The sequence below is a fragment of the Meyerozyma guilliermondii genome, genomic scaffold (assembly GCF_000149425.1).
Source record: "Meyerozyma guilliermondii ATCC 6260 scaffold_3 genomic scaffold, whole genome shotgun sequence".
Lineage (NCBI taxonomy): Eukaryota > Fungi > Ascomycota > Pichiomycetes > Serinales > Debaryomycetaceae > Meyerozyma > Meyerozyma guilliermondii.
Window position 1 is genome coordinate 1,478,246 of NW_001809798.1, and position 12,409 is coordinate 1,490,654.

At 43.8% G+C, this 12,409-nt stretch overlaps 5 protein-coding genes across 5 annotated transcripts; 1 reads left to right on the forward strand and 4 right to left on the reverse strand. All coding sequences in view use genetic code 12, as the record gives it.

Annotated features, from left to right (window-relative positions):
* Window positions 1-103: 103 nt before the first annotated feature.
* On the reverse strand, window positions 104-3,097 carry PGUG_03138 (importin-alpha export receptor; the record flags this gene model as incomplete). The annotated part of the gene is made up of 1 exon (XM_001485359.1): window positions 104-3,097. One exon carries the CDS (start codon window positions 3,095-3,097, stop codon window positions 104-106), a length of 2,994 nt encoding a protein of 997 aa, XP_001485409.2.
* A 163-nt stretch (window positions 3,098-3,260) lies between these two features.
* Window positions 3,261-4,322, reverse strand: VRG4 (GDP-mannose transporter; the record flags this gene model as incomplete). Its single annotated transcript, XM_001485360.1, has 1 exon — window positions 3,261-4,322. The coding sequence occupies one exon, from the start codon at window positions 4,320-4,322 to the stop codon at window positions 3,261-3,263; it is 1,062 nt and encodes a 353-aa protein (XP_001485410.1).
* Window positions 4,323-4,914: 592 nt separating this feature from the next.
* ADE4 (amidophosphoribosyltransferase) lies at window positions 4,915-6,507 on the reverse strand (the record flags this gene model as incomplete). The annotated part of the gene is made up of 1 exon (XM_001485361.1): window positions 4,915-6,507. The coding sequence occupies one exon, from the start codon at window positions 6,505-6,507 to the stop codon at window positions 4,915-4,917; it is 1,593 nt and encodes a 530-aa protein (XP_001485411.2).
* A 509-nt stretch (window positions 6,508-7,016) lies between these two features.
* On the reverse strand, window positions 7,017-8,660 carry DHH1 (DExD/H-box ATP-dependent RNA helicase; the record flags this gene model as incomplete). The annotated part of the gene is made up of 1 exon (XM_001485362.1): window positions 7,017-8,660. The coding sequence occupies one exon, from the start codon at window positions 8,658-8,660 to the stop codon at window positions 7,017-7,019; it is 1,644 nt and encodes a 547-aa protein (XP_001485412.1).
* A 1,162-nt stretch (window positions 8,661-9,822) lies between these two features.
* Window positions 9,823-12,339, forward strand: RIA1 (GTPase; the record flags this gene model as incomplete). Its single annotated transcript, XM_001485363.1, has 1 exon — window positions 9,823-12,339. One exon carries the CDS (start codon window positions 9,823-9,825, stop codon window positions 12,337-12,339), a length of 2,517 nt encoding a protein of 838 aa, XP_001485413.2.
* Window positions 12,340-12,409: the final 70 nt, after the last annotated feature.

A 12,409-nucleotide genomic window follows, 5' to 3' on the forward strand; every position in this document is an offset into this window, starting at 1 on the left:
AAGATTAACCCTCTCGCTGTGTAAATATGGGTTGAACGTTACGTTCCAGTTTTACTTCTCATAAAAAGTTTGTATATTTAACTTCAATGTATTATAATATTTTTTAGTTGATGCTGCTCAAAACCTGCTTTGCATCTCCACTGAGCTGTTCCAACACTCCCGATGTGCCTAGTTGCGCTATGGCTCCCAAGCATCCTCGTTTGATCCCGGCAAAATCATTGCTTTTGACATCTGGTACTGGGTCGAATACTTTCCCTTGTATCGATACAATCTTGGAAAATTGCGAACCGTACGACGAACTTTCCAAGTCAAGTTCATCCACGGCAACGGCAGCCGGGTGTTGTCCTCCAGTACTAGATGCCACAGCAACGTTGGTGTTTTTCTGTAAGCCTTCTAAAGTAGAAAGATTTTTGGCCAATTGCTCAACTACTGCAACTAGTTGGTCGCTGTATCTTCCAGATGTAAAAGCAGTGGATCTTGCAAATTGCAGCAACCCAAAAGTTGCAAGTTTCTTGTCTTGCAAATTAGCCAACGACGACGACGTGGGTAAAATAAAACTCTTCAAAATCTGGCCAAATACTCCCGGTTGGGCAGAATCAATGAGGTCCACTGCAAAGTCTGCGTTGATCAAGGAATGAGTCTTTTTGGAAAGGTCTTGGTTCATGGGAACGCATGCTAATGTACAAATAAATACCACAAACTTCTTGACAAATTTCTCAGTTCTTGAGCTCTTCAATCTTGTCAAAAGAAGCACGGCGATATCTTTCAAATAATGCGATAATGATGACACGGGAATAGAGAATATAATCGCCTGCAACAACTCGAATCCATGTACGTCATTAACTTTGGAGGCAATTAACTTTTGAAACACACCCAAAAGCGGCGTCAATGAATTGTCATTTTGTCCAAACACTGAGGGATCTTGTTCAAGAATCGCAATCAAGAGTCTGGTGATGCCTGGAATGTTACCTCTGTACTCCCATGCAGCTGGAGACAAGAGTGGCTTAATAAGATGACCGTAGCTTCCAGGTAAAGGATGTCCAGATGGGTAAAGTTCAAGAAGATATGCTAAGATTTGGAAAGTGTATGGAATAAATTCTTGAACGTCGTTTCCCAATACTTCGAGTAAAGGCGGCATGATTAGGTCCACGTAGTTTCCCACGATCTGGTCTGTGTGGGCGCCAAACTTCAAGAGTAATCCAAGACTTTCGAAAACATAGTGTGAAAATTTCGGGTTTGATGGATTTTTTGAAGTGATCTCAATGATTTTGAGAAGCTGAGTGATGATAGTAGATCTAAATTTGGTGTCGTTCTCATTGGATGAACTGTCCAACTTATTTTCAGCGGTGTTGAGGACTTTCATCAAGCATTTCACGAGAAATTCGTTCTCAGCGAGCTTCTCAGGAACACTACTGTTCCCTGATAATATCAATGCAAACAAGTTGGTGACGAGATCGTGGATGAAAGGCTGTACGTCATCTTTGTTAAACACTGGCGCATGGCTGGCATCCGAAAAACTGGACATAGAAAGCAACTTTTCGATGGTTATTGCCGAGTAGGTGTACACCACTGGGTTTGAGCTTTTGAGGTGCTGAATTAAAAGTGGAAGCGTATCAAGTAACTGAGCCTTCGTCAACTGGTTTCTAAATGTTAGGATGTACTTGATAGCGTCAGCCTTCAATATGGCATGAATGGAGTTGTCTGTTTGAACCAAGTCGTTGGCGATGTTTTCTGAAAAGAATTTTACAACATCAACCAAAACGTTGGTGGATGTAACACCTGCGTTGGTGATGGAACCCTTTGCAGCAAGTGAGCTGAATAGGAAAATTGCTGTATCTTTGTGCTTCCAATCGTCTTTGGACGAAAGAAATTGGTTGACATAATGCATCACTGTGTTTGTCAAAAGTTCTGTGTTGACTTCTTTGAGCTCTCTCAAGAAATCAGTAGCAGATTTCCGTCTCGAATCGAAATCAGAACCTTCGAGGTCCGAGCGAACAAATTGAATGGGATCATCTTCAAACATTTCCTCGTCAACCTCACGGAAGTATATATTGGGAAGAATGATCTTTTCGATAATTTCTTTCAACGAGTCACTGCTGTTGAACATGCCTTGGTATTTTGCCATTTTTGTGACCGAAGTCAAGAACGAAAGCGACTTGACCACGAGTAAATCGAACTTTTGCTGGTTGGTAATGTATGAGTTGATGAGCTTCCACACGGTGGTGATGAAGTTCTCTATTAAAGGCTCGAAAACGTCGGCGTAACGGGTGACATATAAGGAGATAAGCTCGATAATAGCCGACTTGGTTTTGATTAGAACATCGACATCTTCATCTGAGTCAGGATCTGTGAGCAAAGTGGTTTCTAGACTCAAATATTTGTGCATTATTTCCATTCCTGAAACCATGTTATCTTCGAAAAACTCGGGAATGTCTTGACAGTTGAGATCGTAGTAGATTTGAACTAGTAATAAAAGACACTCCATGTAGATTGAAAGCGACGCTTTATCGTTGTTTGCCAAGCTTTGGGAGATCAACTCGTCGCTCTTCACCAACAATGCCATGAACGGCTCCGCAAACTTGGAGAGAACCAATTTGATTTCTAAAAACAACTCGTCGGACCGAAATAATGGTCTCCATCTCTTGAAGATAGAATGCGCCACCAATAGTATTCCCTTGTTGAGCACGAAGTCATCGAGCGAGAGCTTGTTGACCAACTCATCGACGAGCCCTGGCCATTTGTGTGGGAAATCCGAATCAGCAATGATGGAAATTGACTCGCCAATTTGGATCTGAAGTTGGCTCGGTAAAGTGATCATAATTCCCAAGATTTCCGACTTCAAATGCTCACAATCTTCGACAGGGAGCAAGTATTCTCCATCTTCATTCACCCACCGTCTTCTGATCAAATTCTTGAAGAATAATGCCGCTGCTAATCGAACACCTGCTTGCAAGTTGGAAGAGGCGACGATGTGTAGCAAATTTATCAGGAACCCCGGTTGAGACTCGAGGCTTCTCAATGACGATTCCGCTTGCTTGGCATGTTGGGGAGAAAGCGACAGCTCCAAATACTGGGCGATTGTTTCTAGGTTGTTCATTTGAGCAAACTCGGCGAGTGAGAACAAGATGCGACTTTAATTTGAGATTTGAAAATTTCATGGACTGTGTACAAGGTTTGGATGTCTATTAGTACTATAAAGGAGCATTATTGCAGGTCAAAACAACACCTACAACAATGACGGCGCCAAGGTCACCTTCCTATTACTTGTTGGCAACTGGCAATTGTTGAGCGTTCTCCTTTTGCTGTTTTTGTTTGGCAACAGCGTAGAACACACCAGCCAAGAAACCAACAAAGATGGAAGAAACAGACCAAAAGTTGACAGCGGCATTAAAGAATACCAATCCAGACAACGCGATTGGCAACTTGTTCAAAGCACCCACCATCGAGTAGGTAGTGGAAGATGTGACTCTAACACACCAAGCGGAACAGTAGGAGATACCAACTGACGAGGCACCAGAAAGAATCATCACGAAAATGGTGGTGTTTCTGTTGTCAGGGGGGAAATTCTTGTTAAGATTAACAGAAGACCAGTCCTCGAAAAGGAATGAGAATACCAACAAAAGGGGGAGCGACAACAAGTTATTGTAGTACATGGTGTCGAAGTCCTTGAAGTTGGTCAACTTTATTCTCTTACGCATGATCAACACGAACGCGGCCGAGGAGAAACAGTTGGTGAACATCCAAGCGTATCCCAAGTACAACAAGTGCATCTCGGCGGTCTTTTCACCGGTTTCCGCAGTGTCACCGTAGTAGGCGATCACCGACGACAAAACCATCAAAATGAACGAACCCAATGCCATGGTGGTGACCTTTCCACCGAACCAAATCACCTCACCATAAGCGATCAAAATAATTGTCAAGTTTTTGAAAATGGTGTACACGGGAATACTCAAGTATTGCAATGCCTTGGACGAGGTGTAAATCATCAACACCAACAAAAACGCAATGGGGAACCATTTTTTGGCCTCATCCTTGTTGAACTGTCTATAAGTGATAATTCCAAGGCCTTTCAAAGTAGCAATCGTGACGAGACACACGGCAGCTTGCACCGCCAAAAGGAAAAAGTTCAAGTTGAACTCATAAGCACCCACAACAAACTTGTTGGTGACGGTCATCAAGATCGACGAAGCACAGTACGCAAAGATCGACACGGGACCATTATTGACAATGGAATTGGAAGCACCGAACTTTTCCATGATGTGAAATTTTTTGTTAACAGAGTAGAAAATATATCCAAAGAGGTAGCTCAACAATAAACCCATGCACTGGTTTCAGCAAGCTCCACGTAGACTATGGAACAACAACAAAAATTTGCAAAAAGCGGTGGATTGAAAGACAACAAAAATCTAATCCGTGCGTATTTGCTGTTCAAATATGATAAAAACATTTGCAGGAATTAGATACTTGTCGGGGCGCGCCTGCGGTTACCCGGCACTGGTACCTGAACGCGGTTCAGGCGCAGCGATGTGAGGCGGAGACAATGGGTGATTATTCGAAGCGAGCATAACGGGATGACACTATTATTTAATTCAAAATTGTCTTTTGAAAGTCTATATAGCCACAGGTAGCTCTAAAATTTGTTTTGAGGCGGGAGTTTCATCCTGCACCCAGTCCGATGAGGCGTCGTAAATAGCTGCAAAATGGGCCACGAATGGCATCAATTGGTGAGTTCTAAACAAAAAAGTTATGAATTGTCGTTTATGTGTTATGCCAAGTATCCAGAGGAGTCATCCGGTTCTTTAAGTCACTTTTGATCAATATAATGTGACTCGGTTCATTTGGTGTTCTGCCACAGTCAGATCATTGCTTCACCACGTGCAATTGGCTATGCAGTCGGAACTAGCTTTCGAGCAGTTATGCGTAGTCGCCTCGATTGTAGATGCTGATGTCCACCTCGGCTTTCACATCCACCATGTCGCTGGCATCGATGCATGCATCGACACTCAAGCCTTTTTTGGCATCTCGAATCCGCTGGTTTTGGGCACGAATTTTCTCCAATTCTTGCAAATAGTTGTCTTCGACACCGGTGATGTAGTTACCTGTGAAAACTCCAACCTCGAATTGTTTGATGGTGTCGCTCTTACAACAGTCTATCAAGTCTTGTAAATCTTGGTAAAATACCTCGTCGGCTCCAATCACCTTGGCTATCTCTTCTTCATCTCTGTTGAACCCTACAAGAGCCTTGGTGTCTGCCAAGTCAATTCCGTAGATATGGTTGAATCTGATGGGTGGAGCGCACGATGCGAAATACACTTTTTTAGCTCCGGCTTCTCTGGCCATTTGAACAATTTCCTTCGACGTGGTACCTCTCACGATGGAGTCGTCCACCAACAAAACCGTTCTGCCTTTGAATTCGGACTCCATAGCATTCAATTTTCTGCGAACCGAAGAACGTCTTTCTTGCTGGTTGGGCATGATGAATGTACGTCCAATATACCTGTTTTTGACAAACCCTTCACGGTACGGAATGTTCAACGATACAGCACATTGTAACGCCGACGTACGAGCGGTATCGGGCACTGGAATCACCACATCGATCTCGTCGGTGATTTTCTTGTCGGTGAAAAAATTGGCAACTTTTGCAGCAAGCTTGTTTCCCATTTCAATTCTCGAATGGTACACTGAAACCCCATCAAGAACAGAATCTGGTCTCGAGAAGTAGACATACTCGAAAATATCTGGTGCAAAAATCTTGGGTTCGACAAGCTGTTTGAATTCTGGCTTCGATCCATCTTTGAGAATAATCACCGCTTCTCCTGGATTGACGTCTCTAAAGTTGTCGAATCCATGTGCCTTCAAAACCACCGACTCTGAGGCAATCATATAGTCAGACTTTCCATTGGCAAGTTTTCTTTCTCCATACAAAAGAGGTCGGATACCATTGGGGTCTCTGAACCCAATAATTCCGTAACCTGCCAACATAGCCACACATGCGTACGCTCCTCTAACGTGCTTCATGGTGCCCTCCAACGCCAGAAAGAGATCGGCGTTGTTCACACGCAGCTTGTTGAATCTTTCCAACTCAGAAGCAAAGATATTGATCAATAATTCGGAATCGGAATCGGTGTTGATATGACGATGTACGGTTTCATCCAAATACTTTCTCAAGTCGAGTGAGTTGACCAAGTTTCCGTTATGTGACAACGAGATTCCATATGGAGAATTGACGTAAAATGGCTGGGCTTCACTTCCAGCACTAGATCCAGCCGTAGGATAACGTAAATGAGTAAGCCCCATGTTTCCAATCAAGTTGGCCATACGTTGTTCATTGAAAATGTCACGCGCCATACCGTTACCCTTGCACTGGTACAATCTTCCTCGAGAACCACAAGTAACGATTCCAGCTGCATCTTGACCCCGATGCTGGAGGTACATGGCACCTTCAAATAACTCGGGTGCCACGTTAGCTGATTGGTCAGCGAGCACTATTCCTAGAATACCACACATACTGCTCTAGTATACTCTAGTATGAAGCGTTGAAAACGGGTACGAGACTTCGTAACGGGAATGAGATGTGTAGCGATAGCTCGATGAGGACAGAGTCAAACGAAAAATTAATAACGTGGAGTGCATACAGCCCATCACCCGCACTGATTTCGCAGCCAATCACTGATATCGCCAAAAGATATATATTCTAAAGGCTATAAAAAATTAAGGACAAAGTCCCATCTATGAGAGCAGCAGCCAAATAACACCAAAAACAAACTCATAAGTCATTAATAATACATCGATGCAAGGGAAAATGCGGAGGTAAATCTTTACCAAAATTTGGTGCCCAATGGTTCTCGGGCAAATGCAGTCTATTTTCTTTTCATGCTCAGTTCGATTTAACTTATGATCTTTTTACTTTTGCACATGGCTCTACTCTTCATAAGAGTTAATTTTTCTTTTTTTTTGTTTTTTTATCTTTTCATCTTTTTTTTCTCTTTCTTTATTTTCTGTGGTGGATTAGTATCTCAAAACGGTTGTGACTGGTACTGGCTGTACTGACTATGGCCATTGAATTGAGCAGGTACCTGTTGAGGGGGAATTTGGTAATTCTGGTAAGCTTGGGGACCTTGGGGAGGAATGCCCTGGGGATAACCTTGGGGAAATTGTGGAACTCCTTGTGGAAGCCCTTGTGGAATGCCCTGTGGAATACCTTGAGGAGACCCTTGAGGAATTCCTTGGGGAGACCCTTGTAAACCCTGAGGAGATCCTTGTAAGCCCTGGGCCTGTGGTGAGCCCTGTGGCACCTGATTGTAGCCTGTATTAGCCTGAGGAGGTTGTTGAGGAAATCCTTGCGAGGTAGGTTGACCTCTGTATTCGTATCCATTTCTTTTCCGACTATGTTCGTTTCCCTTAGGTAACTCGTCGATCTTGAACGGACGGGGTATCGACGCCTCGTCTTCAGTAACGTACAAACTTCGGTCGATGTCGCTGGGAATTGGTTTGATCTCGGTGCCCAACTCGGTTTCTATATTGAATAAACTTTTCCGGTCATCCCAGTGGATGAAATTGATTGCCAAACCCAAGTGGCCAAATCTACCGGACCGACCGATTCTGTGCAAGTAAGTTTCGGCGGTTTTGGGAAAGTCAAAGTTGATGACGACATTGACTGCTTGGATATCAATACCTCTAGTCAACAAATCAGAACATACCAAGGTACGAACCGATCCTTGTCTAAACTCATGGAAAACCTTGTTTCTTGCTTGTTGAGGCATCTTTGCGTGAGAGTAGTAACAAGAGTAGCCCAATTCGGTGATCTTTTTGGCGAGCAATTCAACTCTGTTGGTCGAATTGCAAAAGATGATCGCCTGATTAATCTTGAGTTTACTGAACAACGTGTTGAGACAGTGAAGCTTTTGTTTTTCTTCGACAAAAGCGTAAAATTGCGAAATACCCCGTAAGGTAAGTTCGTCCATTAAGTTGATTTCGTAAGGTTTGTTCAAATGCTTATCCATAAACGACTTGACTGCAAGAGGGAAAGTAGCAGAGAACAATAACGATTGTCTGTTCTTGGGGAAAAATTCCAAGATCTGCTCGATGATTCCTTTGAATTCTCTGGATAACATTTTATCTGCTTCGTCCATCACAAACATCGGGCATTCTGAGAAGTCAGCAATGGACCGCGCAGCCAAATCTAACACTCTACCGGGAGTACCGACTAAAATATGGACCGGCTCGTCCAATCTCATAACATCGTCTCTTAACAAGGTACCACCAGTAGTAACCATGCATTGGAGTTTCAAGTGTTTGCCTAAAGTTTTCACCACCTGAGAAGTTTGCAAAGCAAGCTCTCTTGTGGGCACCAAGATCAACACTTGGATTTTATTTAATTTTGTTTTCACTTGCTGTAATGCCGGAATGATAAACGACGCTGTCTTACCGGTTCCGTTCTTGGCTCTGGCCAATATATCTCTGCCAGCGAGGGCCATAGGAATAGATTCTTCTTGAATAGGAGAAGGTTTTTCAAAACCAGCCTCAAAAATACCCATTAAAAGTTCCCTTTTCAACCCGAATTCTTCAAATGATTTACCCTGTGTCTTTGTAACATCTTCGGTTTGAGGTCTGGAGTCCTTTGCTGGAATATTGAGGTTCGCTTTCCAATCATCGGACATTTTCTGGAGGATATTTTTGGGTCAAGGTTGTGTAATGCTGGGATCAGAAGCTTGCTAATAAGTCTACGGTCAAAGTTAAGAGCTTTGAAGCGGTTTTTGGTGGAGTTTTAGTTGATTAAATTGAACGTGTAATTGTCTCGAAACAAGTTTCCGCAGGGCGATGTGGGCACGACGGCGTCACCCGGACGTAGCGGGCTGCGAATTCCTGCAGTCTAAGACATGTGAAGCGGCCACACCGAGAGTTATGGCTAGGCTGCAAATGAGTTAAAAATAACGGGATGGACATTATAGAGACTTGAATGCTCTGGTATAGACGAATTGAGCTTTTGTGTGTGTGCAAAAGGTTTTAACCTTTAATTTCGAGCCGAATCTCATTATTCTAGAGGCCAAAGTTGAGCAAAAAGAACCGAATAATGCTAAAAAATGGGAGCTGCTTGTTCTTTAGCTTACTATAAGTGTCAGGGTGTCTTTTCCCTCTTAAATTTTAGCCCATATTTTTATTTTGCTTCCCTCTCCCACTCTTCCTATTGCTCATTTTCGCATCGCATCGCAGCCAAATTGAACTAAATATAATGAAGCTTTCGCCACAAAAAGTCCATGAACTACAACATAATACCGACCAGATCCGAAATATCTGTATTCTAGCACATGTAGACCACGGCAAAACTTCGTTGAGTGACTCGCTTCTTGCTACAAATGGAATAATTTCACATCGGATGGCAGGCAAAGTTCGCTATCTCGACTCAAGAGAAGACGAACAGCTCCGTGGAATCCACCATGGAGTCTTCTGCCATTTCACTTTACTTCAAGGTGATGAAACAGTCCCAAAGATGGGTCGGAAATCTGGGCATAAAAGAGTACCTTATCAACTTTGATTGGATTCACCTGGGTCACATTGATTTTTCATCAGAAGTGTCCACGGCATCCCCGTTTATGTGATGGAGCAGTAGTGTTGGTGGATGTGGTGGAAGGAGTGTGCTCGCAAACCGTTAATGTGCTTAGACAGTGCTGGACAGACAAACTCAAACCGATTTTGGTGCTCAATAAAATCGATCGTTTGATCACAGAATGGAAATTATCGCCAACAGAAGCGTACCAGCATCTTTCCAGAACAGTGGAACAGGTCAATTCGGTCATAGGAACGTTCTTTGCTGGCGAAAGAATGGAGGACGACATGCTTTGGAGAGAAAGTGGTTCCACCACAGAGTTTGTGGAAAAGGACGATAAAGATCTCTACTTTGCTCCAGAAAAAAATAATGTCATATTTGCATCTGCCATCGACGGCTGGGCATTCAGCGTCAACACATTCGCCAAAATCTACCTGGCAAAGTTGGGTTTTTCTCATACCGTCTTGTCTAAAACTCTCTGGGGTGATTTCTACCTTGACATGAAAAACAAAAAAATCATCCCTGGGCCCAAATTGAAGCCCAATCAGTCGTCGCTCAAGCCACTCTTTGTGGGTCTCATTTTGGAACAGATATGGATGATATACCAGAATTGTGTTGTGGAGCGGAACCAGGACCGGCTCGAATCTATCATTGAAAAATTGGGTGCAAAAATTGGTCCAAGAGATTTGCGTTCGAAAGATTCCAAGCAACTTTTAAACTTGATTATGTCTCAATGGATTCCTGTCAGTCATGCTTTGCTTGGTACGGTTATCAACTTTCTTCCGAGCCCAATCGATGCTCAGCAGCAGCGGATGCACAAAATTCTTTCTGAGTGTTTGTTTGACGTTTGCTCTGAGCAGCCTAAAAATGAAGTTCTAAGCGAAGAAAATGAAAGAGCCATAGTAGAGTGCGACAAGACAAGTCCAAACGTCCTTGCTTATGTGTCCAAGATGGTTTCTGTTCCCAATGAAGAGCTCCCTAAAGATATTGAACCGGGTTTGACTGCCGAAGAATTCATCCAGCGAGGAAGAGAGGCACGAGAACTAGCCAAGAAAGCGTCGGAAGCAGCAGCAGCGTTGCGCGAGGCCACCATGGAAGAAGAGAAGCCAGCGGAGAAAAAAGACCCATTCGAGTGGGAATTTGAGGAAGACGACTTTGAGCAAGAATCAGATGACGACGAGGATGTTCCTTCTAACGAAACACTTATTGCTTTTACGAGGGTTTTCTCGGGTCTGCTCAAGGTGGGTCAGACAATTGTTACAGTTGGGCCCAAATACGATCCTTCTTTGCCCATCGACGACGCTCAGAATCAAGACCTGGTGAAAGAGACGGTGATCAAAGACCTTTATTTGATTATGGGCCGTCTGTTTTTGAAGATGGATGAAGTTCCAGCGGGAAATATTGTTGGAGTTGTCGGTCTTGACGACGTTGTGTTGAAAAGTGCCACCATAAGCTCACCTTTGACAACACCATACATCAACTTGGCATCTACATCGACCTTGATTCACAATGAACCCATTCTCAAGATTGCAATTGAACCAACAAACCCTGCCAAGCTAAACAAATTGGAGCGTGGTTTGGCACTCTTGTCGAAAGCTGACCCTGTTTTCGAGTGGTACATTGACGACGAGACAGGAGAGTTGATTATGTGTGTTGCTGGTGAGCTTCATTTAGAACGGTGCTTGAAGGATTTAGAAGAACGGTTTGCCAAAGGATGCGATGTTTCTGTGAAGGAGCCGGTGATTCCTTTCAGAGAGGGCCTTCTCAGCAACAAGTCTGAGAGCACCTACAAGAAATTACCAGAGAACTACACTGTCGAAGGTTTAGACTTGGAGTTAGAAGTGTTGAAGTTGCCGGTGGAAATTACCAACTTTTTGATTTCTCACGAGTCTGATATCTCGACTTTGGTGTTTGGAAAGCACGATGCCAAGGTTCGTGCACGGACGTCTCTTCGGCGGGAATTTTTAGGTGCTGTCGACGGCATTACCGAGTTCAAAAAAGACATTTTTGACGGCTGCGAAATCGACACTTGGGAGTCGTTTTTGGACCTTATTGTGTCCATGGGACCCAGAAGAGTGGGACCCAATCTTTTGGTGGAAACAGCACTGAACGGCTGCAAATTCGGGCGCATTTTTGGTGATGGTTCTTCGATATCTTCACGGTTTGAGTACGAGAACAATGTGATCAACGGGTTCGAACTCGCAGTCAACAACGGACCGCTTTCTTCGGAGCCCATGCAGGGAGTATTGGTGATTATCAAGCGGTCCAATTTTGAAGCTGACGATGGTTCGTTGGTCAATACTTCTGGCAGGGTGTACCGAGTAACTAGGGACTTGATACACACACATTTCTTGTCCAAGTCGCCCCGTTTATTGTTGGCAATGTACACGTGTGACATTCAAGCCAGCGGAGAGGTTTTAGGGCGAGTATATGCCGTGGTTCAAAAGAGAGGAGGGTCGATTATTTCAGAGGAGATGAAAGAAGGCAGTCCATTTTTCACCATTGAGGCTCGAATTCCGGTGGTGGAAGCATTTGGGTTTTCGGAAGAGATCCGCAAGAAGACTTCTGGAGCAGCGAGTCCACAGCTCGTTTTTGACGGCTTTGATTTCCTCCAAACCGATCCGTTCTGGGTGCCTCATACCGAGGAAGAATTGGAAGAGCTTGGCGAATTTGCCGAAAGAGAAAACGTTGCCCGAAGATACATGAACAATGTTCGGCGTCGGAAGGGGCTTTTCGTCGACGAAAAAACCGTGAAAAATGCAGAAAAGCAGAGAACACTTAAGAAAGACTAGCATAACCCGGTATATAGTACTGCACACAACCCCGGATCCATTGTAGCAGCATCGATTTGTTAGAGCTCTC